General features: G+C 43.4%; 1 protein-coding gene across 12 annotated transcripts in view; it reads right to left on the reverse strand.

The window, feature by feature from the left end:
* CUX1 (cut like homeobox 1) overlaps positions 1 to 26,576 on the reverse strand; it is a 283,380-nt gene extending 256,804 nt beyond the window's left edge. For 6 of the 12 annotated variants that reach the window (XM_064467866.1, XM_064467859.1, XM_064467862.1 and 3 more), the window contains exon 1: positions 24,738 to 24,904. In XM_064467866.1, coding sequence (XP_064323936.1) covers positions 24,738 to 24,824 — 87 coding nt within the window. In that variant the 5' untranslated portion in view covers positions 24,825 to 24,904. Of the gene's footprint in view, positions 1 to 24,737; positions 24,906 to 26,423 lie in introns of those variants that run through there. The other 6 variants (XM_064467865.1, XM_064467864.1, XM_064467854.1 and 3 more) reach the window with 6 other exon arrangements.
* Positions 26,577 to 27,004: the final 428 nt, after the last annotated feature.

Consider the following 27,004-nt stretch of genomic DNA (forward strand, 5'->3'; position numbering starts at 1 on the left):
AAAGTCTGTAAAGCCACACCCAAGTCAGAATACCTATAATAAAGTGCACTCTAAGAACCATGAAGTTACCTTGATATTACACGCTAATGTATTTGGAACAAAATAGGACCTAGAGTACAGCTAAATATTTTCAAGTGAAACAAATCATCATGGAGCCTCATGTACAGTTTTTATGATTTTCATTAGATTAATTTTGAAGCAATGTGTTCTTAGGTGGAAACCACCCCCCAAAAAAGTGAGGTAAGCAGAGATAACGGAAAAAGATAAGAGACGTGTTTCTGCTCTTAGCTTACGCACTCCGAGCATACATGAACTATTGCACATGCACAGTTCCCTTCCTTAAAAAACTCTTCCGTACCACAACAGTGAAGAGAACTGCGTTTAAGAAAATGTAATTACAAGACCACAAAGAACAAAAGAACTGACTAGAAGGCAAAACTCTTAAACCCGGTAATGTCTGTATTCATCGTGTGAGACAAAGGTTTCTGCCTGTCTCTTAGGTCAGTACAGACATTTGAGCAGAACTGAGCATAAAGTAAGAGCTTCACTGGTAGAGCCATAAATGCCACCAGCGCACATGGCCCCCTGCACAAACATGCAAAAGCATCTGATAATTCTAGGCTAATTAAAAAAATACATTAAAATGACTCAAAATTATGAGCAGCCATTTGTTACATATTTTATTTAAAAACAGTGTTTTGCAAGAGTCCAGACAGATTCTTCTCATCATCGTTTCATTAAAAAGCAAAATTATTCTAGCAGTCCTCAAGAATTTTGCTGATTTTGAAGTATAGTTTCATTACAAAAAAAAATTATACCAGCAAACTTCTGAGAAAGTACTGAAATAGATTGGAGGTGTGGGGGGGTCCTTCCTTCCTCTTTGTAGGGGACAGAAAGGAGGAAAATTTGTGTATTGTGTGTGTCTTAAAATTTGAAACCAAATCTGCAAGATATTCCTGTTCAAATTCATCTGCTAACCAGCTACAGCAAAAGATGTATGAACATATACAGAAGCACCATACCAATTTGAAAACTACTGCTTTCAAAATAATTTGCTTACACACGTAATTTATTTGCAGTGCCATCAAGAGCAGCTACAGTTCAGGCAGGCATGCATACCTCGCTTTGCAGCCTTCTGGTAGGTATAATTTAGCAGTTTGAAAGGAGTCCTCTAACTAATTTTGAAATGTTAAGCACAACCTCTTGAAATCTAAAGAAAACAGTGAAGCAAAGATAATCAACATAAGTATTTCTTTCACAGCTGAGAATCATCCAACTTTAAACCATCCCACAAAACTCTACTGTATTTTACAGAAAAATGAGAAATTCAAGCAGTCTAGAAAAATAGGTGGTCTTACTTTCTAAAATGAATGACACTCTAAACATACCCACTAGCTAAAAATACAGTATGTCTTCTGAAAATACATGCCAGTGCCTTCACAGTCCCCTGCCCTCCACCCTAATCCTTCCCCTCCTCCCACGTTACTATAAAAATTTAGGCAGTTTTTAGGGGCTGAGAGTCTCACTGACTTCATTAGGATCCACAGATGTTCTTAAATCTGTTAAAAAAAGAAAATCAAGTCATTAAATATCTGAGTCTGTTTTCTTTAATAACAAATGCTTCCACTGAAATCTGAATTAATTCTAAGGATAACTAAAGGCCCTAAAAATTAAGAGCATGAAGCCTGTCACTTCACTGTATTTATATTAAAGACTGAATCACCAAAATTAAAAGATTACTGAGTTTACGGGAAGAAGCCACTACTTATTCTCACCCAGAAAATATCAACTAACAAAACGAAGCTTCCCGCTGTCAAAGAAGAACCATCCATTGATTGGAAGCATCATTTTATTCACTACAAGATGTTATTTGAAAACATTTATTCCTGCATTACAAAACACAGAACTTGACTCATCACTTGATAAAACCATCTAAATCTTTTAGAAAAGGGCTGTAAAATAAAAAAATTTAAGCATGCAGCCAGATGAGCAGTAAGAACAGGCATGAAGGATTAGCAATTTTATTCGCTGGTATGGGAGAATTCATGAACAGCTGGGCAGAAATGCAACAGTTTGATCAGTTCTACAATTTATTTTTATACAGAAGAAAAATAGCAAGCCAGAGGAAGACTGGAAAAAAAAATGTTTCAGGGATTCACTTCAGAAACAACAAAGAGCAAGACCAAAGTAGTATGAAGTTTGGCAGGGAAAATAGGCCAGGTAGCAGAACATGCAATGCAGCAGACACATGGGTGTTAAGGGACCTCAGCAGCAAAACCAATTTTCTAACAAAAAGAGGTACAGCCAGAAAAAAAATGTGATTTCCCACCATAGGAATAATAGGTGAAAAAATATGCTACTGTGCTCTGAACAGGGCGAGCTTAAACTTAAAGTTCTCATGAAAATTATGGATTTTCAGAAGAACATATTACTTATATGTAAACAAGTGGCTAATATAAAAGTCTAAATTGACCTGCATCACCATTACTCATTTCCACTGGAGGAAACAGTATTTTCCTTACTCAAGGAACAAAAAAAACCAACCAACAAAATGACATTGAAGTTATTCTTTTCCTTTTCCCTGAGAAAAAAATAGGAAACGACACCTCTTGTTCTAAGTATTATTAGAAAATAGATAAGCACTATAGTAAGGTGAATTACAGTTTGACTGGATAAGCAAAGAACACCTTTAAAAGACTCCACAGCATCAGAAGACTATAAACGAGTAATGAGAAAGAAATAGCTGATTTCTGCAAAACAGGCAGTTGTTCTCACTAGCTGGCTTTTTTTTTCCAGGTCCTAGGTCTGGCTCAAATCACACAAACTCCCAGATTATTCAGTATTTCTTTCAAAAGTGGTTTGCTGTAAGAATCATTAATCTTAATAACTAACACTATTCCTGTATTATGAGAAACACAACAGCAAGATGCTTCAAAATAAGGCAGCTGGAAATGGAAAAATTGGATGGGAGAATAGGCCAGATATCTGTTGAATGTGATGCAAATCTGATCAGCCTTTTTTAGTTTAAAAGCAGACGATGGTTTTCAGCAGCTGTAGCACTGCATGGTGCTCGCAGCTATATGCCATTCAGAAACTGCCATATGATTGTGAAGGCGTCCAAGAAGCCTCTCTCCTACTTAATGCTAATCGATTTGCAGGCATTAGTACAGCGATAGTGTCGATGTCTGTACAGTTCAAACACATCATTATATACGATAGAAAAATTTTATGGATCAAAGAAGAGGCAAGCTGAGCCCTCCCTTCCTAAGCTGGCTCTCTGCACTTTATAAATGTCTTTTTGTGGTCAAGTTGAGGGTAAAAGCTCCACCATGTGGGAGAAGCTTAGCACTAGCCCAGGTGAATGCCGTGTTTACTCATGGTGGATCCACAATGCATCATCCTGGCAGGTACCATGCAACAGCACAACCACCAAGACATTCAGACCACCACGAGACCCGGAGAAGGCTCCTGCGGCTCAAACGCCATAAACACCCGGTGCCATTTGTTCATTTAAAACACACTGTTACTGCAATACATACCCACAGATCATTAATGCCTGTCAATTATGAAAACGAGGTAGCTCAGAGTACTTCCTATGCTTTTGTTTTGTGGAAGAGTAACTTTTTCCAGGACCATGAATAATACTTGCTGTATGACTGAAAACAGTGAATAATCGCAAAAAAAGGAACTGTTCCATGTTACAGTGAAGAGACAGCCTGCCAAAACAAACATATTATGGCTGCAAAGGAAAGTAATGTGTCTGTAATTTTAAACTCTGTCCACTTTAGTAGTTCAACAAGTTTTTATCTCACTCAAACAACCAAAGCAGTAACATGCAGCACAAAAACTGCATGAGCCAACCTGTAACGTGTATGTGTGCAGTGGTGGGGAGTGGCAGACAATTCAAACACAATGATACCCGTGAAATTTCATGATAAATCTACCTTCAAAGCCCGATACAGTTATGCTAAACAAGCAGGATACTACTTCTAAGCAACTAAAGAATAATAATTAAAAAAACAGGAGTACCGCCAAGTCTTTTATTCTCACAAGCAGTCACAGAACTCATCAGTACGCCCAAAAAAAAGCAAATATGTTGACTAAGAAAAACATTAGAAATAATATTAGAAAACACTGACACTGTTTCAGGATTGCATTTATACCAGTAAAAGGGAAGAAGTATTAAGTATTCTTCAGCATCAGAGCAAGCAATTTTAAAAGTGTACTTTAGAAGAAAATAATTGGGGAAAATACCTTCATTTCAGAATTTAACAAGTTTTTTAAAAACAAGAACCTAATCAGCATACAGGGACTAGGGTTTCAGCAGTGACTACTGATTTTGCAGGTGCTTTTTAGTAGCCCCATTGAACAGCCACTCAATTTACCTAGTTTATTAAGCACGCGTGGGGAAAAGGCAGCACTGTCCGTCAGGGCGTGCATTAGCAGGAGTGCATTTTGAACATGCTACCCCACGCTGCCTAGGTCCAGACAATTCACAACTGACACGAACCGAAGGCTGACCATCTTTCACTCTCACTATTTCAGCAGGAGCCCAACACAGTGGATACCACAAGTAACGAGACAGCAAAATATGGAATGGTAATGCCTAAATAGACAACAAATCTCCATTCTGCTTGCAATTTCTCACACAGCTATAGAGGTGCATTTGATCTCTATCTTACTTTATTTTTAAAAATGTGGATCATAAAGAATATCCGGTAGACTGCATTCTGAAGGGGACAATAAGGAGGAAGGTATCGGTGATCCCTCACCTCTGCCTCCTGCCCCCAGCTCCAAGCCTGGGGCCAAGGGCTGGTCACCTCATGCTCTGCAGCTGCACCAGAGCCAAGAAGCAGCCGCAGCACCCAGGGAGCCCCTTCCTGGCACTGTGTCCCACCACCACACCAGCTCCCTGGCCGTGCCACTACTTCTCCCAGGCCAGGGCTGCAAACCAAGCACTCCCAAGCCAGAAGAGGCAAGTAGAGATCTACCACCCTGCCCACTACAGGATACAACCATGAGACCTGCTTGGCTTGATCCAGACGCCGTCACCTGAACAGCACAGGGTAGCCACAGGTACAGCTTCTCGCTCCTCCACCACACCCTGGGTTTTCCACATTGCTAACGCATTGCATGTGGATGATCTGACCCAGCTACTAAGCAGCCACAAAGAGTGGGTCAAACGTGGTCAAGAGGCTGGCAGCTGAAAAGTCCTGCTCTGCATGTGGAGCTTGCGGAGACACCGAGGTTACCAGGCAGATCAAGACAGGTTCAAAATGTTTGGAGAAGTGTACGAGAGTTTTCAACACTGACATGACAAGCTGGCTGGGCGCCACGAACAGCACTCGCCAGGGAGTTGCACGACACGGGAGAGCTCGGGGTGCCAAGGAGAGGCGTACCAGCCATCCACCTCCGACAGCCATCTCCAGAGCCTCCATCAGTGTCCCCCCACTGCTGGACACCCCTCAAAAGCCGAGCAGCAGCATGCCAGCAGCCAGCTTCTCTGCAGCAGTCCCTAGTGAGATACGCATGTACAAAACCACCCCAAACAAGCCTTCCCTTTCAAAATCTCATCCCTAGAGCCTGATCTGGGCTGCTAAGTAGGTTGATTTTCAAGTATTTAACATCCAGTCGGATATTGAGCTGTCTGGGTGGGAAGGCAGTGGAGAGGGGGATAAAAATCAGCCTCTGTCATCGCTACCCAGAGCTGACTCTTACATCCACATAGCCAGTTGGCACTAGCCAACCATATCTCCATTAATCTGAATTTATGCTAATTCTGTCACTCATCATTACCAGTCAGTCACTCCTAAACCAGCTCTCTGGGAAACACCCCAATTAAGCTGTATCCTTACTAAGGAAGGATGAATACAAATTTTAATAACGATTTTTTCTTAAATTAGGCTAAAATATAACTGAAGTTCTTGAAGCTGGTAGAAAAGGTCCGCTCGAATAAACATATCACAGGAGCACCTATTTTTTCAAAGGCAAGCTATCTTTTCAAAACTAACTTAAACATCTCAAGTGCCCATAAGATAAGGCCAGTTCTACCAAGCATGTTGCTCCTACCCAATCTGTTAAAAGACATACTTGCTCTTGGTGTCAAACCACCTCAGCCGACTCCACCAGGATCAACGTTAATTTTGAGTCGGACTGGACTCTAAAGTCAGCACTGCATCATCCACATATGATTTAGGTGACTATTTTCAAACTACAAACGATCCTTCGACTAAAGATTTTTACAAAGTAAGACTCAATTTTAGCTTCATGTTTCCTGTTAATCTACACACACGTCCAGCGAGTTCGTTGTCAAGGCACGAGCATCCCACTGCATTCATTGTAAAACACTGCCTTCCACAACACCCCACCTACCCTTAATGCTTATATTTGACCAACAAGGAACAGTTACTTACCACTTGGTGTGTTTACACGGACGGACAGGCAACATCTCTCTTCTCTTCACCAAAGGCGGAACTATACTACTCCAAAGCAACCATCATACGGGCCAGGCCTCTCGTGCCCAACAGAAAAGACTTCTGCTGTCTCATTCCAGAGCTGGCTGGCAGCTTTATCATAAGGGTACTCTTACGAAACCTTCCTTCCTGTTTAGTAAAATCTGAACTTTTCTGTATTACAAATATGAATTGTATTAAGAATACTAACTAAAGCATTAATGAAACTTATGGGGGAAAAAGCCTTAAAACATAAACCATTTACATGCACAAAAACTAAGTGTCTATTTGGATAAAATGCTAATGCCTCTGTGCAAATGGAAGAGAAAGCATCCAGAGATGCATAAATCTATTTTATGTCTCATCTCTGGAATTACCATTATATGTCGGTATCTGCAGTGGAACTGAAATGAACTCAAGAGACATACAATGTATTGAAGTCACCAGCAGTACTGCCTATAGCAGTGAAATATTCATTACAGGTTTGACATCTAAATACTGACTTGCACTGATCACACTTAACTTGTCAGATGTCTGATGATCCCAGAACAAAGCAATATATCCATAATCATTCATTTCAGTGGTCCATAAGTTTTGGATTCAAAATACCAAGTACTAGGGCATATTTTATTTATATGCTCAATGGCTATAGAGCATAATCTTGTCATCGTTCAAACTGCTTAATCTGTCTCAGCATTTAAAATTAAGTTGAAAAGAACCACTAGTGCTTTTAACTGTCTTTAAATTACATTAATTGTGTTGTTAAGCACTTTAACCACCTTATGAAGGAAGCTAAGTAAATCACTGCTCAAAAGTCTATACAACCACCTCCAAACTTCCATGCACAGAACAGAGCTGTCGATATCCCCGAACTGCAGAACAAGGATTTTCCCATACACAATCAAATCAGAAGCAAATCAAAGCAGAGGCTACTTTTACCACTTGCCCAGGCAACGAGCTATGTCAACATCAGCTACTGGAACATCAATACATTGTATGCATGGAGAAACACAGAGGGCACTGAAGTTATGCTGTCATGATTCTATTTACGCCCTGTCCTGCTAGCAGGCAACTGATGTCATACGCCTGTATACAACAGAAACAAATTCACAACCTAGAAGTTTCTGCTGGCAAGAGATCAACAGGCTGTAAGAAGTACTGAAAACAAACTATCCAGCCTTTAGCCAGAGCATACTGATCTCTGCTTGAACTATTACGCTCGGCTAAAACTTCACTGCTTCAACTGCGAAGATGCCATTACCAGTGTTGGCAACAATCTGAAACAAAGCCAGTGTCAGCGACCACAATCTTCCGATTTTGAGATCTATAAACTCACTTTATGGGATCTGCTTTCTACATCCTGTGTAACTGAAGAATATGTACAGGTGCGGTGGTCAAACAGCTTGACAGAAATATTCTTGTGCATTATAAATGAGCGTGCCTGTACTGACATGCAGAATATTTGAACTTACGTGAAATAGCAGCCTTTTGCGGACAAATTCTTACAGCAACAACAGGCAGAAGTTGAACCAAATACTGTTCAGATTGTTTTAAGAATAGCAATTATATACCCAGAGATACCTGATATACTGAGAAGAAACAATGGAATGAAATAAAGAAATTCAGAAGTTTCAAGCCATCTGTATATATCTGTACTGAGTATCAAACCATCTGTATTATATTCTTAGATCAGCTAAAGCAAACCACTGGCACCAGTGCCAAGTTTGGCAGCAGAGACGATTTGGATCGCCACCAACGAGAATGAGCTACCATGCCTTTTAGAATAAATTTTGTAGCAAACACCAAAAGGGTTGATCAACACAGATTATCACAGTTACAACAAGCCAACTAGTTAAAAAAAAAAAAAAAAAAAACCAACCAGTATTTGCCATCCCACAGTATTTGACTTTATACTCTTATGATACACTCTATGCCTAAAAAAGAAGTTAAACTCACTATCCCTGTCCCACAGGGGAATGGCTAAAACCACTCAAACAGGTTTAGTACAACAGCACATACATGGTGTCACCAAGCCTCATGCCTCACATCAGCTAATGCAGAATTCACAGCCATATTCAAGCACATCAAAACCCTGTAGCAGACAGCTGACATAGGCAACCGCACCACAAACTGATTCCTCCATAGCATTTTCCGAGGTGCTCATAAGTCCTCGGAAGGTCTCCCACTTCAGTGTGGGATAAGGCTTGGCTTCCTTCATTTGAAACACGTAACAGGCCAGCAGTACCAAGCGACCCGCACTCATTTACATCATCTTCTCCAACTCCAGCCTCTACCATTCTACAGCACGCTGTTTCTCCCGGGAAATTCCATCTATCCTTTGAAGTCTAGCCTAAATTTCAAAGGCAAAAATACCAAAATATCCTTGAGGATAAAGGTGCTGGTGTAAAGAACATCAACTAACCCCAGTAATTTTATTTTCATATTTTAAAAGGGCCCAAAAATAACTATTCACCACCTTTGTCCTCTGCTTGAGATTTTGAGAACAACCCGCCTACCAAAAAGTCTAATTCTCTTAGCGCTAAGAATTTTGCATGGGTGGAACTCTTTAGCTAAAAGTGATGATAAATAACACCTCCTCAATCCCGCAATCTCTAGAAACAGTTTACAAGAATTAATATAGTAAGTTGATTTGCAGTATTAAACTAGAATTTCCCAGCCCCCTGAAGTGCACCTGAAGTATGCCAGGTGAGACATCACCATCAGGGCAGTACAACACAAAGTTCAAGTGTCTCGGTTACCTTCTATCCTCTGTACTCTCACCATCGTGAGAACACATACATAACACCTTGATACTTTTGATAATTCTGCATGCAGGAAATTTAATATATTACCACAACCAAACGTACTGATAGTTCATCCATCGCACCCTACAGGCAGCTTCACAGGACCCTCCGCTTTAGTAGGAAGCTCAAGATCAGCTCTAAGTTGAAGGTACAACCCTCTGATGCCAGATTTTCTTTTCAGTACTCACAAAGCACTTAGGTGTTAAAATAGCAACATTAAGCATAATTTTTTTTCAACTTTTTGTACAGTTTCTATACAAACCATGCTAACTGATAAAAACCAGTGCCTAGAAGTTCAAGAACTTGCCTGCACATTCTTCTCAACTATAAACCTGCCATAAGAAAAGGTCCCTGCATACCTCCCATCTATGAAAGGGGTATAACACAATTTTTAAACTTATGCATATACTTAATGCAGAGCACCTTCTGAAGTCTCAAATTAAAGGTATCAAAGAACAGCAGAATAATCTCCTTTTCCCAATAAAATAAATCTGCACTTTAAACTATGCATATTGTTTAACTCTGTTAGGAATTCTATTACAAAAAACTTATTTTATGAGTCTGCCAAAAAGGATGGTTATGAGAAGCGTAATCACAGTAAGCAATAAAGGCTGAAATGGAGTATATTTCTAAGCAATTATAACAGGTGTTTTAAAGCCATAAAGCTACAGAGTTATAAATCCATTTAAAGTCACAGGCACAAAAAAAGTGAAAGGCTACCAGAAGGTTCAAACCCTCACAGCAGCCGAATATTGTTCCTCTTCCCCTGCAGACTGAGGCAGGTACAGAACCAACTCCACTGTGAATTTCAGCAAGTCAAAAGAATATAATATTAAGCACTGAGGTACAGCAATCACTAAAAAACTAAGAGCCTTCAAAGGAGAATGCAGCATATACATGCGCAACAAAACTCAGAAAAACATTATCACTTAAGGATTTCTAGATCTGTTTTAAAATACTGTTTCTTTCCAATTTAATTAAGCAGCATTACATGTAATATCTTAGATTGTATGAAGACCTTTAAAAAGAGAGTCTAATATGGGGGGATGTCTATGGAAAGTAAAGTACTGTATGAAAGTGTAGTACTGTGGATGTGACAAGTCCTACTCAGACTTTACAAAAACTTGTACATTGAACCCACCTACAACACAGAACTGGCGGAGGAAATTCAGGGAGAGCTGACTTGCCAATATAACACACAACTTCACAGAACAATTGCCGGTTATCAAAACTGCATAAGCCAAGAGACAACGCTGACTATAAACATGACTACCAGCTATTCCACACAACCCAAAAGTGTCCTGCCAAGCCCTCCTTCGTGTTCTCTCTCACACAGACAAAGGCCTCAAAGCCATGGGACATCTGCCAGGGAAACAAATGAAGTTAAAAAACCAGAAGAACATGAACATGTACTAACCTAAACTTGCGTGTTCTTTCTTCCCAATTCCTCCCCCAACACCTCCCCCTACAAAGAAGACTTCTCAGTTTACTGTACTCCTTTCCTTCTCCCAACCAGTCTTCACTCTTGAACCAATGTTTTAAAGTTTCCCTACCTTTGAAAAAATAATGTTCAGTTCTTAAATGTTTTGCCAGATCTGGACCACACCCTGCCCTCTCCCAAAATCTTGGTTGTTTGTCTCCTATTGCACATAATCAATTATAGCACTTTCAGGTTTGTATTTTGCATGGTGGGAGCTGATCCAGAAAGGAGATTGTGCTTGTGTGAGCTTGTGTGTTTACACAAACATACACACATACAGACACACACCTTTACAAAACTGTTTTGTTTCTAAAGAACTTTAGGGGATTTTCCTCGAACCGAGTTTTTCACTTGTAAGCAGACAGCACTTGATAGAAAAAAGTAGCTGAAAATTTTCCACTTACCAGGACGTGCTAATCACTTAAAATACGACAGATTTTGCTTTTTCCTTTCATTCTAGCACCACATGAATTGAGTATCAATCATAAGCAATAACAACAGTAAAATGCACAAAGACACCCAGCAGATATCTTCAGCTTCACTGTACGTTTCACTCTCCCCGTTCTCGTTCCCGGATTCAGTGTCAGACACCAACTCTGATGTTTGACAAAAAAGGGATACGGCAGATTGCCCACCAGCCGCATCATGTGCTGCCAAGTGAGAAATACAAGCTTGGAAACAGTCTCGAGATTCCAGCCAGGACAGCAAGGCTCGAAGCATCACGCAAGTGACATAACTAAGCATGGTGGGGAGAGGCTGGAGGGGACATGGGAAGTTATTGCATGAAATAACTCTGGAGGGCACGCAAAGGAACTGTTTTCGGTACCAAGCAAGACAACTTAATCATTTAGGATTACCAAGAAATAGCTGCAGTTTTCGTCCTTCTGATCTTTCCTTTTTAACTAAGTCTAACTGCAAAATCCCCTTAACTACTTGAATCTGAATTTTCCAACATTATTTTCACTTTCCCGGGAATGTTCTCTACCTAACTTTTCTTTATCAGCTACTGCAAAGCAACACAGCAAGCAGCTTTCAGAACATCCAGCAGAAGAAGGACCATCCTGGGTCTAGTTCACAACTTAGGACTCCTGCAATATTTAAAAAGAAAGTTTACATCCTATCAAAGTCAAGAATCATGTTGTTAATTTGTTCGGCAGCTAGCACAACAACAGTGTGAACACCACATGTAGACAAATACTCAATTTGTCTTCAGACAGTTTTTAGAAGACAGACATTTTATCAGCGTATCTGTTAACACTTTCCTTCAGAAAATATGTTTCGCCTGCCAGCAAACAAACAACAAAATAATGTGTCATATCTGTAAAATGAGGGAGAGAAATAATCACGATTAGCTTCAGAGTGCTGTAATAAAATCACAGTAATCAAACGCTGGAACAGGTCGCTAATCTTTCAGCCCTGTCCTCGCAATCTGCATTCACTTTCATTACTTTGCAATACCTATACACACGGTCACATTACACAGAAATTCTCTCCATTTCTGCTATTTAATAATAACCAAAGAAATTTGACGGTTATGAACGCAGCTTGCAGTGGGATAGCTGGTGGAAAAAAGGCATCTTACACAGGCTGTGCTACAGCTAGATGCTCCGAAAAGGCAAGTCAGCTACAAGCTGGGAAAGGACACTGGAGAGCAAAGCAGAGACGGCCCTACGTGTTTGAACCCCTCTCAAGTCAAGGAGCACCACTGCAACTGACTTACCCTCTAATTTAAATGACAAGAAAAAAAGGGTAAAATTCTGTTATCTTTCTGTTTAACTTTACATAGCCAGAGCTAGGTAGGTTCTCTATTTCAAATTCAGAAGCATAGGAGAACAAACTTTAACCAGCAAACGCTATATGGAAGCACTTTTGAGTGAGGCTTCCAGGACCCTGAAAACATTTTTAGGGAGTTCCATAAATTGTAGTTCTAATTAAGGATTAAATTTGGAGACTAAACACCTCTTTATTTGAGGAGAGGGAAGCTTTAATTTTTTGTACTAATGCTGAGCTATATCATCTGATATTTTTGCTATGACCAACCTATAAAACCTGTCAGCTTCACTCAGTTTACACAGGGCTCTAATTATGTTTAACTAGAATCTGAATGATCTAATTACTTAACATCTTACAGCACAAACTACTAAGGACATCTGGTTGAGCAACTGGCAATGGAGTCGGAGAAATAAAACTACTCTTCTGTACCCTGCTCAGGACCCCTGCAAACAGCTCTCCCACCAGACAGGCTCATTCTTCCACCCCACCTGAAATTTCTGCCAACTGAAAGCTGCCCTTCAATCCACCAGTTCAAACAGCGTAGTCAGGTGAAGAAAAAACTCTGCGAGTGCCACAAGTAGGATGACAGCACTTTGAAGTTTTTCATTTTGCTTTGTTCTTCATTGGGTGAAAACCCAGATCATTCTCTTGCATCTCTGGGGTTCTTTCTCCCACCGTTCTCCAGAAATCGAGAAACAGAGGATCACCACAAGCACCAAAACTGACGTCAGCCCAGCTACATCAGTGTCAGCAGGAAGCTCGTGCACCAGCGAGCCTTGGAAGATCTTAAAGTTTTTACCATTGTGATAGTGTAAGGGAGCAGACTGAAGCAAAACCAGGGAAGACTCTGCTGGGGCACTGTGAAGTCATTTATACTGAGAGCACCAAGGTTAAACTGGAAATAAGCAGCAATATGACCTGAAGGATCTTTTTTGGCCATGAAGCACTGTGCTTAAATGGTTTCCATAATGTCAGTCTTGGTCAGAGTCTTTGCCTTGGCCTGGCCATCTGCCAGGGTGATATCATACTACATACCTGAGGACGGTTCAAAGAGAAGGGTGCCCGAAACACAGGAAACTGCTATCGTGACCCATATTGTGCAGACACGCTCCCACTTTGATCTCTTTTCCTTGAAACCACAGTGCGCTGTACCCAACAGATTAGTCTGACATGGTCAAAGAAGAAATAAAACCTAAAAGTTCCAGTTAAAATCCAGTTAAAGCTCCAGTTTTCTCTTTTCTATAACGAACAGATGGAAACCAGCAATAACCATCTGTGTAAAGCAGCAATAACTGTAAAACACAATAATTCCACAAAAATACACTAACAAGGTCAGTTAAGTGTTTCTCTAATTGCCTATTGCCCGTGACCTTTTTCAAAGATTTCAGAAGAAATCCAAAACAACTTGTGAAAGATTCTTTGGCACCTTTGACAGTAGCACAGTTCAATTCTGTATCCTGGGGAAAGTCCAGTTTGGGAACAATGTTCTGCCTTCCCAGATTTCTCCCCCCCATGCAGGCGTACTCCTCCTGACCTGCTAGGTAGAACATCCAGCTCCCATGCTCCACGACAACATTGGTTATCCCTGAATGCGCAGTAAAACTAAACCACTCCTGTACGTGCAATGCAGCAAATGTTTTGGAATCCTTCAAGATCAAAGTTACTCTATTAATAAACTTGTATTTTTATATTCCTTGCAGCTGAAAAATCCAATTAAAACATTACAGTGACCTTTTACCAGAGAACTACCTACTGTCACAGTGAGGATATAGTATCAGAAGACACCCTAAGTGGGGTTCCAGCAAAAATGGGCTAGATACTGAAAGATACTATTACAGTTTTACTTCAGTCACTGGGGTGGTAAAGGATGGCCTAATTCAATACAAAGATCTGAGAGGCTTTTATTAGGTCTCCAAACTAGAGTAACTGACAGTTAAACAAACAAAGTGTCAGGCCTTAAGTCAGCATTTAGAAAGTAAATTTATAATGAAGAGCTGACAATCAAGAAACTGTACAAAGGGGCTGCTGCCAACTTAAAAAAAAAAAACAAAACAACAAACAAAAAACTAGGTGTAGAATAAAAATTCCTTACCACTGAAATTAACTTCACAATTTGTTGGTAAAATGATTATATCAAATAAATTGGGCATAAAACCACTACGATCTATGACTGCATTTTCTCATGGCGTATCTAGAAGCGAACAAGATAAAGAGAAATTAATGCCCAAAACCAACAGAAGTAGGTGGGTTTTTTCAAACCAGGCATGCCTGCTAGCTTACCAGCTTCCATTTAATCCATACAAAACCAAAGTTCACTTAGAAAACTAAAAATAATACATATATCCAACATCTCCTGATATCAGGGGCTTCCACATTTGCTTATGTGCTCTAGAAGAAAGCCTCTAATACCGAATGCCTGCCTACCATCACCTTTCACCAGCAAGGATCCTAAAGGGTATCAGCAGCTGCAAACCCGTGAGACCGGAGACATAACAACCTTTGGCATAGCAGGCAGCAGCCAAGCACAGAAAGCACCTTTTACAACACTGGGAGAGACAGCACTGAATGGCCAAGCAGTGCATGCTGCAGTCCCAAACTAACTTTTTAGCCACTGCAGTACAATTAATTTTCAAAAAGATGGCACATACAACAGCTCTGGGGCATAGTGACCACTTTCTAAGATCCTGAAAACAATCTGAACTACTAAATTCTTCTTCTAATCCTAGTTAAAGTAGGTTTCCCCAGTTCCAATTTTAGACTTCAAGTCCTATTTACAGGACAGAAAATCCCAGATAGTGACATTAATCAAGTTTTACTTAGCTTGGCACATTAAAGAACTAACTATTCTCAGGATATGCCAGGACATCTCAGATGCTAACGGATTTTAATTTATTATCTAAAACAAGCTGATCACAGCACAGTGTGTGTGCTGCTTTAATCCCCTATGCTGTATTTAACATACCACCCCACAAAAAAAAAAACCCCACACAGTTCTAGTTTTACGAGTTGATGGCATGGAGCACAGCAAGCGACTCAAAGACAGAAATCAGTATCAGAAACTGCACAGAAGAAAGCAGCTCTACAACACAACTTTCCAGTCATGGGACTGACCAAAGCTCTGCCTGCACATACATAAAAAGCCTAAAACTAGCTCCTCCTCATGAGCATGGAAACAGCAAACAATGTTTTATACATAAAACTGAGAGCATGGCTTCGTAAGACAATTTGTTTTGATTCAAATCCTTATCTAAAACAGGGAAATAATCCCCAGTTCTGCAGGGGTTAAGGACTGTCAGTAACAGACAGCACCCACAGTCTCACCGGATCAAGGCTCACACTAGAAAAGCTTTCTTCGTTAGGAAAGTACACGAAATAAATTCTCAGAGACCGATTCCTTCCCTCCTTACTGTCTGCTTCACCACGTACCTAATGCTTCTTGCATCCTGTGAAATAGCAGCTTCCGAGTTTAGCCCTACAAAGCAGCAAGTATTGACTCACTTTTGAAAGCAATGAAAAAAGATAAAATACCAAGCAGTAATTATGAGTACAGAGTATGTTTGCCTGAGAAAATGGGCAGAGTCTTATGAACAGCAGCGGAGAGATGAGCTGAAGACACAATATTAGCAAGCTGTCCTTTTCCAACATCCAAAGAATTTCAACAGCAAGACTCCATGCCAAAGAAAACGTGCAGAAACCTATAAGCAAAAGAAAACTAGAGCTCCTGAAAGAGACAGGACAGTGCTAGAAGGAGGGAAGGGAGGAGTAACCGGTGTATTCACAACTTTTTTATTTTTAATATATATGAAACACTTCTTGCACTCACATAAAAGAAACTAAGGTTACAATTGTGTAAGCAACTCTGCATAGAAGTCTCTCCCCAGAAAATCAATTGCAAGACTACTGGCTCCTTGTTTTTAAATGTTTAATATTATCCCATCTCCACAATTAGTATTAGGAGAGCACTCTGCTCATACCAGACATACCAAACCAAAGTTGAGCACTATCAATATTAACATGCACACATGAAAGTCACAACAGAAAAACAGATATGCAGTTTGCTGACAAAATTATCATATTTCAGACCACAGACAAAGCATACATTTTATTTATGCCTGAAAATGAAGCAAACATCTTTAAGTGATAAGACAATACAACTTTACTTTGACATGCACATGCAATAAAATGTGTAAATACCCAATAAAAACAAAACGAAAAATAATTACAGACGAAACACAAGTACAAATTTTACTGAGCTCTTCTGGCAACATCCGTATTTCACATCAATGAAACAACAAGAAAGAGTTAAGTTGATGAGAAACATGAGATAAAGACAGAGACTGAGAAGCCACTGGACTAGTATGGAGAGATTCATCTCTATTCCCAACTTAACCGTGGGCTGGGGTAGAAAAGGCAGCTCCTTCCCACCCAAGCTCAGTCAGAAGACTACAACTACACACGTGTTAAAAATTAAGCACATGCGATAATGCTTACTGGGTCAGGGCCTTTGTGTTATGCTAAACAGGGATAAAGCTTATTCACCTTTGCAAAGTTCACTGAGCTGAGACCTACCAGCAGCAGCGAGCAGGGGCTCAGCAGCGCCTCTCCAGCCTCATCGCTTGAGGAAGCAAACGCACGCAAAATGAGCAGGCCATCAATACTTCTGATGGCACGAGTAGACATCTAAATCGTAACCTCTAACCCCGCTGACAGTCTTAGCAGGCTATCAATGGCTAGACTACGAAACCTGAACAATTTGGATAAAAGATGAAAGTTAATGTAAGAAAACGTTTCAAGCTACCCCATCACATGCTTTTGGTGAATAACGGATTTTGGCCTTCAGGTACGAGTCTAACACCTTAAATAAAAAACTGCTCTGAACATATCCCCCTCTTTCACCATTCGAGGGCTCGCATGCTGCCATGGACTGTCCTTACAACCACCGGAGCGCGGCTTGGATAAAAGCCCTGCTAGCGACCAAAGATCCTCCTTCACCTGAGCTGGCAGAGGCCAGCCTGTCTTTCTGAAACAGGGAGCTGTTTCAAACCTACGGCTGCAGCTAGCTGAGGACTACAGTTTTAAATGATGCAACCACAAACTGTCACATATTAAATTCAACACTGAAATCACTGGGTGCCTATAATGTGAATTTTAAGCAGCCTTTAATATACAGCGAAATCTGAAGGAAAACTTGATAAATTGCATATCTTGCCTTCAAACGGTATTCCAAAGAACACAGAGATATGTTTTAAAGAGCGTGTGTATGTATGAATAACTCCTGATTATAACTTTATAACCATTTGCAGGAGACATTTTCTCACAGTGGTTTAGTACCAATCATCCACAATATTCTTTTAGGACACCCAACTACTCAATTCTTTCTTCACATTCATTTCTATAGACATTGCTTCCAGCAACAAGCCTGAAAAGTACCTACAAATCAACAGCACTATATCCTCTGTTTAATCCATTTAAAAAGAAAGCTAACAAAGGTCCAGAAAATGTAACAACTAAGTCTTATTTATCCACAACGCAGAATTAAGTAGTAGCAAAAGGGAATAGTAAGTGCTAACTCACAATCCTGTATCTCAAAGTGCTCTCAAAGAGGGATCAGAAGCATTATCAATGTTTTCCAGCTGGAGAAGTAAACCAGCAGAGGCCGGGTGCCAATGCTCAGAGGCCTGAGCAGACCCATGGCAGAGCCAAAAACAGGCATGCAGCAACTGCTAACAGCAAGACCAAAATTCCCAACTTATTTCAAAGTCACTATTACCTGGTTACTATCATATCACTCAAACTGAACCCGAACCAATTAAAGGCTTTGTACATTAGTACCAGTCCCCCTAAGCATTATTGCCCAAGGGAAGTATTCACAGTGTATAGATTTTTGATGGGCTGATGCATACCAGCTGAAGCTTTTCGTTCTGGTTAGAGAAATTTTTTGTTTTCCTTAAAATAATGGATCAGCAGCACTATGCAACCTCAAATACCTAGAGCAGAGGTACCAGCGAGAACAGGACTAAGTCTTAACCCATCAAACTTCCATGCATTTCATCATCTGCAGCACTACCTTTTAGCTTTGCAGTTTACTTTCTATGGGAGTAAACCAGGGCATTTCCATGCAAAACATACGTCCTTTTTGCATCTAAGATGTATCTCATCTGAGTCTTCATTTAAAAAAAAAATTAAAATCAAAAGCTATTAAATCGCCTTTTTTCTTCTTTTTTTTAAAAAGAACAATGAGAGTGCTTCTACTGTTCATAACACCTTAAAATACCATCCAAGTGGTTAAAAAGCTATTTAAGTCTAACAAGAACATAAGCCTTACTTGTCACAGGGCAACATTAAAAATCTGTCAGTGTACTCTGAAGTCATACCATCGCCCTGGTATCTCACATACAAATCTTCCCAGGATGTTTCCACAAGAACAGCTCGGTGGTAAACCCCAGGCTATCCTTTTATATGATCAGCGAGTGCAGGTGAGCTGGATTTGACTGCAACACTACAGCTAGGCATTTGTTGGGAGACCCTCCACACTCCCCAGCTGCACTGCCGAATATTTATATAAATTCTAAAATAAGCTCTCGTCTTCTCCCAACTGCACTGCAATAAGAGTTTCATTTCCAAGTCCTAGGCTTAGCTCACTCCTTAACTCCTTCCTTTCTTCACCACGTCCCTCTATCCCATCCAGTCCTTTAAACAGCGTCATTTCCCCCACTCCACTTGTTTTTATTTTTACTTCTGTGCAGCATTACTGTCCTCAGCTTGTCACATGCGAGCCACAGACTAAAGCCAACATTTCTCAGCAAGGGAAGACCTCTATTACGTAAACATCAAAAGTGATTCGGGCTCCCTGTACATACACACACCCCTCATAAGAGCAATCCCATTGCAACATGGTTCAGCAGCACAGGACCATCTGATCTCCATAGCTCAAGGGGTACTATAAAATGCTGGCAGGAATTAGACCAGTTTGCTCTCACCTGCGTACTCCTGTGCAATGCACGCCAGGGTTCACCTCGCCATTAGCCAAACCCAAGGCCGCTGCATTCAGTGAAATGACGGGTCTCCCTCCACTGCAAAATGAGTCCAGCTGTTTACCAATAATTTGGTCTGAATGTGTATATCCTTCACAGAAACCTTGCACTGGCACTTCCAGATGCTTGCTTATGCACTAAGGTACATTTCCACACAACAAAGATAGGAACAACAGGATCTGCTCATCTCTGACGTATGAACTCCTCTGAAAAAGCCTCAGAGACAGACATGGCCTACACCCTGACATGCCTTAAAAAGCTCACGGCCCGAAACACAAAGATATGGGGGAATTTAAAGCATCTAAATATGGCAGCTTAAATATTTTTGTGCATCTGCTTTTCAGCTTCTCAAAGAAAGGGTAATCTTTACCTCTGTTTTCCCAGAGCAGATCATGGTGGGCCCATGAACCCAACCGGGAGGCAGACAGTGCCTCCCCTCCTGCCACACCACAGAACAGCAGCACAACTCCAGCCCCCACAGAAACTTCCTTATTACCCCAACCGTCGACAAAGGCATTAAATTACTGCAAGGCAAGGAAGCAAGCGAATTGCCAGTGAGGCAAAAAGCTATTATACAACATTAGCCTGAAAGGCTCCAACTTCAAACCTACGTCTGCTATAACACATCCGCACAGAGCCGCTGGGCCACCGCCCGGCTCTAGCGCCTTCATACCAAGAAGTAAGTTTATTTGTGCTAAATATTTAACTCTGCTAAGTCACAGAAGTGACCAAGTAACAGCGTAGTAAGAACTGCTGTATCCTGCTAGAGTCAAAATGCGAGCACGATCAGGCAACCGCGGTAGATACAGTACAAATTCTTTCCTTCCTACTGCTTTCCCAGAAATGCAAGTACTGTTCGACAACAGGGAAGACAACTGTTACATCCAACAACCTACACCCAACATCTGCACACTTGGTCCTTAATCTTTCATAAAAACTTACTGCTGTTAATGCTCAGTTATCTCTCTGGATTTCCATGTCCCTCACAACCCAAGCATTGTAATAGCCTGTTATTTTCTTCATTATAACTAACAATAAAAGCTGAAATTACAAACTTATTTGCCTTGTCAAACCAGAGACAACAAAAATGAGCTTAAAACATGTATGTCACAAAATGAGTAAGATTTATATTATCTTTACTAATTTAAGGACAGTAACTATTCTGATCATAAGATCTAAGTTTCTCTCCTCTTTCCTGGCAAGGTCAACACCACACCTACAACCCCATGTGCGAGCACTCTTGTACAAACCCCTTCGCCCTGGACTCCTTGTCTCCTGCTAACTACCCCATTTCAGCTTTCTGCCCCTCAGCTTCACACCTTCCTCCTTACTCGTTCACGCAATGCTGGAACACTGTCGCTGTATTGTCGATCCAGAAAACACCGCATTTTCAACACCTTGCCCATAAAGTATATGGGAAACAACCAAGCACAAAGATAAGCAAAGAATGAAATGTAAAAAACACGTGCAAGAGAATCCTGGACATACAAGATGGGAACTTACTGCTCCGCTTCCACAAAAAAGACCACGAGTCAGTAAGCCCTGCCTGTTTGGTGTCTTAAAAAAACCTAAGCATCCATACATGTATCTGTTCTCCATCCAATAAATAAACTGCCTTTATTTTCAGCTTTAGTGTGATCAGACTGAAACTTTGGATTATGCATTTTTCTACATCCACTTTTTGCATTACAAATCAGCTTGCAAATAAAGAATAATTGTTCATTGGAATTTTAGACTGCATGTAATTTCTTCTATAGCAAATGTTTCACCCATTACTTATTTGGTATTGTTCTACACAGCCAAGGAGTGCAATCCTTTCTCAGAAAAATCCCAACCATTACCATATTCCAAATCCTCACTACTGCATTTCTCAATACATTATCCAATTAACCACAAACTTGGCATAATAGCAGAGCGATTGGAATACGCGCTAATTCTGCCATGTTTCAGATGGGCATTATTCCACTTGAGGAACAGGAAAGAGTGCAAGAAAAGCTTTCAGAAATTTCTTTCCAAGGAACAGGATTCAAGGAACCCTATGAAAGCCAAATTCACAAGCCAGAAGTATACCGAGGGCCTTTCTTCCAGTATGTCGTGTGTGCCAGATGTCCAGGGACAGCACCCCGACCAGCACAAAAAGCCAAAGCCTTCCTGCTGCAGGGAAGCAACGACAGCTATCAGAGCATACTGGCAGCAGCACCCTGGATTTTACTTCCCTCTCAGCTCCCTGTATTGCATCTTCCTGAAGAACCACCAAGCTGCTTTCACTACAAATCTCTGATCAGGTGGGAGAAGCAGAAATGTATTTTCAGTAGCTAGACTCTTTTCCCAATACGCATTTAACTACCATTATAAATAGTAAAGCACTATCTACTTTTAGGACAGAAACTACAAGTTCTACAGTGACCTGCATGGATAAACAAAATTAAACACTCAGACGTGATCACTAAGTCCACTTCCTACGAAGCACATTAACTCCTTCACTTAAAGCAAAGCAACCTGTGCTCTGGTACGATCAGATCCAACTAAGAGATGCCAAGAACTCCACCTGCTTCTAATTAAATAATAGAAGCTCTTCAGTATTTAAAAGCTACTCATTACTACTTAGTTTTTCCAGATTTTGTTGCAAATTTTATGACGTTGTAAGATCACAGCATGCGTAGAACTAATGCTCCATCCTTACTTTAATCATATATGATGCAATACCAGGATGAGATTTTAAAAAACAGACGCGTGAGCAAGATTTGACTTTAGATTTCCTTTCCCTAACTTGATAGTAACATGCCATTATGCCATTCTCCTCAAAAGCAATAAAAAACCATACTTTTTACCAGTACATGTGCTCATCCTAAAAAGCTCTGATGACATTTTGAGGCTTGTGTTTATTGTCAAAATACTTCAACACATAGTTCATTTAGGTTTCAAATGGTATTAACTTCTTCCATTCATCCTGCAGATTCAATTTAGATCTGAGAGCCAAGCTAGACTTACTCATGCAACACCGCTGGTCAAAAGGATATAGCAGGACCAACTGCCTCCTCTGATATAGGTATATACATGCACACATATTCAGAGATGTTAAGCAAAGTCTTACAGGACTGTATGCTGTACCCACAGGAACACCACACTCATTTTCCTGCTCTCCAGCAGAGGGTTGTTTTTATGGTGAAGCTGATGGTGACACCAAAAACTACAAACTCCAGACAGGACCACACAACAGCAAGTAACCTTCACGCTGCTGTACGTCAACCTGATTCAGATCACACAACTGCTTCCAAACAGGACATGCGGTTTTAACTCGAGGGCGACAGCCTTTCTCCAGTGATTTAATTTGCATTTATTGCCACAATATTCACTGCTTGCAAGGATCTGTTTTCTCTACGCACTGGAATTCCCTTGCCATCAGTTATCGAACGGGTCCATTTTCAACCACGTGGCAAACTGATGCAGAAACGCCATGCCAATTCCACCGTTTCCTTAGGAAATATAACTAACCTTTGCTAGAGAAAAGGGTTAAGCGTTCAGCTGCGTGCCTTTCAGGTACAGTCGCAAGTGAAGAGCCACGTTTGATACCTGTAGGAAACTGCCATTTTTGCATCTCATATTCCATTTGTGAACAGATCTTTTTGTTCTTTAATCCAAGTTCTGAATTATTTAATCCTGCCTCTAACTCTTGAAATCTCTCCTCCTATAAACAACAGGTTATTTAGTGAAAGGAAATAAATAATTAAACGAGTCAGACCCTAAAGTGTTCCTGGCTGTTTTTAATTAATATTGATACAATCTTGAGAAAGCTGCTGCTTAATATTACAAGGCAGGTCGAAGCTCATCAACAGTTAAACATCGTCTTCTAATAGAACACAGAAGAGGAAGTTGCGAGCAGACGGGGTGCGCGTCGCTCTGCTGCCAGCGGTGCGGGACTGCACAGCCTCAGCTCCTTACAACTTTCTCGTGCAGAAAAACGATAGGTTCGAAGCCATCTAGACGTCAAGCTACAAAAGGTGGAGTTTCCAGGGCACAGGTGGAACTGCGTTAAGCATAAATCCTTCAGGTTTCTGTCCTGGAATAGGGTAACGGAAGTGCAGGCGAAGGCATTTTTATTTTCTATAATTCCACCCTTGAAATACATTAGTACAAATGAATGATGGGGGAGGGAGGGGGGGATGGACAGTTCTGTAAGACTGAACTTCATACTCAGTAACGATAGCTTTTATAGCATATTGCTTCATCCGCAAGTGGGAGTAAATATTACACTACCTCTTCTTGCAGATGGGTGCATTAAAAAAAAAAAGCTAATTTTAAACAAATTAACTATTCTGCACATGGATGAAGGTACTCTCTACCTCTCTGGTCACTCTAGGACTCTCCACAGACAGACCACATGCAGTTAATAAATTTTGCACTGCGCAGAAGCTGCCCGGTGAACCTGCCAAAAGGTGAACAGCCTCAATCCACGACGTGGATAAATAATCACAAGTCCTCAAAAGCAGGTAATGAATACCGTTCAAACAACCTGAAGCTAGCGTTACCAGAATGCTTCAAAGGAGAACCTACAAGCCGTTCGAGTCAGACTGTCACATTCAGTCTGCAAAAACGAGATTAAGGTTTGTACAGTGATACTCCACAACAGGTTTTACAGTATGCACAGAAATTAAATTATGATAAAAGTGAGCTATTTTTTACTAAAAACAGAATAGAACAATCTATCAAAATGCCATTGGGCTGCGTTCATTACATTTTAGAACTTAATTTACATGATAGATACTTGAGAGTAATACGTTTTAATCAATAAGCATTTCTGAAGTCTTTATTTTTATAGGAAATATTTAGGCTTCTTGGCTGTTAAATGTAACACCGCAGCAGCGACGTTAGGAGCGTTTATTTCCCTATGCTAAGCGACTACAACCACATTTACGCAGAGGCAAAAGCAAAAGTCCACAATTAAAGATGTCAGACCTCGTTTAACTACGTCTTAATTTAATCCGTTTTATTTTATACATTTCTACATCTGGATCTCATTTTCTGTATTCCTGTAGGTATTCCGGGTCACTATTAAGAACCCTTTCAAGTTAGTAAAGTTCAGCCAAGTCTACCTTAATCCAAAGCCTTTAAGAGAAACAAGAAAACACGGGGGGGGGGGGGGGGGAAGAAAAGCCTAAACCAAAACGCTACTTTACCCCACCTCCTAATGCACCTGAAAGTCAGCAGGGACCAGCCTCCTACTACCGATCCTACGTAGCACTTCCCGTTCTGGGGGCTGCTGGGGTTGGCTTTTCGGCATCCCGCCCGCTCGCCCTCTGCGAGCCCCGCCGAGGGGACGGAAGGGGGGGGGGGGTCGCGGCCGGGTCCCGCTCCCCGGCCCCCCGCCAGCACCCCCTCACCTCCAGCGGCGCTGCGGCTCTGCCCAGCACCGCCGCGCCTCCGCGGGGCCCCGGGCGGGCACGGCCGGCCCGCCTCGGAGGGGGCCGGGGTGGGCAGCCGGCGGCTTTCGAGCCGATTTATTTAAACGGGAGGCAGCGGAGGGTCTGAAGAGGCAGGGCAGCGCTTTCCTGCGCCAATCAACTGGGAGAAGCACGCATGTTGCAATCCCAGTCAGCGGCGGGAGCAGCACCAATTCATCGTTTGACAACCTTCCCCCCCCCCCCCCAACCCGCCCTGGCCTTATCTATGCCCCAGCAATTATGCTCAGTAGTGGATCTGCCATTTCCTCAGGGCACGCACCCAAAGGGTGAAGGCAAGCTGGTTCCCGAGGACTTTCCCTCGGAGGAAGCACGACTTCTAGGCTGCTTTGAGCCAGCACAGTAACGCATCAATATTCCACTCATCTGTCAGATCCTGGGCGGCAGGAGCGGCTGGAGAGCCCGTGAATTATGTAAGCCTGCCCTGCCGCCGCCGCCGGGCGGGACTCCCCCGCACCCCGCCGGCCCCTCACCGGCCCCCCGCGGCCGGCGGGAACCCCCCCCGCGGCCGGCGCTGCCCCCGTGCCCGCGCACACACACACACCCCCCCCCGCACGCCGCCGCGCTCCCTCCCCGGGCCGGACAAGGCCGGCCGCTCTCCCCCTTCTCCCCTTCCCCTCCCGCCCCGCCGGGACCCCGCCGCGGCTCCAGCCGTCGCCTCAGCCCCCGCCACCCCCGGGGCGCGGCGCTGGCGGGGCGCCGGGAGCGCGGCCGGCCGGAGCCCCCTGCCCGCCGGCGGCGGAGGGCCGGCACCCCGCGGCGAGCCGAGGCGAGGCGCGGCGGCGGCGGCCGGGCAGCGGCGGGGGAGCGCCCGCCTGGCCGGCACCACAGCGCCCCCAGCCCCCGCCGCTCCGCGCCTGCACGCCGAGCCCGGCCGGCTCCCTGCGCCCCCACACAAAGTCCCAGCACTCGGTAAACTTTCCCCGGCTCCCGGGGAGAAAAAGGCGGCGGGGAAGCGGCGGCGGGAAGGAGCAGAGCGGCGGGGGGGAGAGAGGGAGGCGGGCAGGCGCGGGGTGAGAGGAGCGGCCGCCGGCAGCCCCGGCGCCCCCCCGCCGCCCCGGCCGCCCCGCACGGCCCCGGCCGCCGCGGGGGAACGGGAAGCGGGGAAGAGAGCTTAGCCCGGGACGGAGCGGGCGAAGCGGCGGCGGCCCCGTTAGCGCCGTCTCCGGCGCCATCTTGGGCTGATCGATGAATTGAACAAAGAGGATCAATTTCCGATGGGGCCGGTGATCAATGGCGGGGGGGGGGGCGGAGGGAGCGGAGCGCCGCGGCCGGGCGGAGCGGGGGGTTCCCTTTAGGCGGCGCGGGCCGGCAGCGGGAGGAGGAGGGGGAGGCCGGGCCCGAGGGAAGGCGGAGAAGGGAAGGAGGGGGGGGGGTCCGGCGGCGCGGCCCGGCCGGTGCGGCGAGCGGGGGAGCCTGACCTGCAGCTGCTGTAAATCAAAGCGCTTCCAATATTGAAACATCGATCCCACATTGGCCGCCATCTTGAGACATATTGAGACAGAGTGAGCGGCTGATAGAGAGAGAGGGGCTGGAGTTCAGGAGCCGGGAGGGAGGGGGAGGGAGGGAGGGAGGGAGCCAGCCGGGAGGGGGGAGGAGGGGCGGGGGGGCAAGGGGGAGGGAGGCGGGCAGGGAGCGCCCAAATCCCGGCCTGGAGCCCGCGCCCGCCCGGAACACGGACTCGGCCCGTGCGCTCGCGGGGGGGGGGGAGGGGGCGCCGCGCCCGCGCGCTCACAGGGTGGGCACCTCCCCCCCCACCTCCCCCCACGCGTGTGTGTGTGCGTGTGTGTGTGTCCCCCCGGGGGGGGCACGGCGGGGCGGGCCTGCGGGACAATGCGGGGTGCAGCGGCGGTGCAGCGATGAGGGGTGCAGTGGGGGAGCGGAGGTCTGCGGGGCGATGTGGGGTGCAGCGGGGTGTAGGGGGGGCTCGGCGGGGCAACGCGGGGTGCAGCGGGGGGCTCGGCAGGGCAATGCGGAGTGCAGCCGGGGAGCGGGGGGGCTC

The sequence above is a fragment of the Phalacrocorax carbo genome, chromosome 17, assembly GCF_963921805.1.
Source record: "Phalacrocorax carbo chromosome 17, bPhaCar2.1, whole genome shotgun sequence".
In the NCBI taxonomy this organism is placed as follows: domain Eukaryota; kingdom Metazoa; phylum Chordata; class Aves; order Suliformes; family Phalacrocoracidae; genus Phalacrocorax; species Phalacrocorax carbo.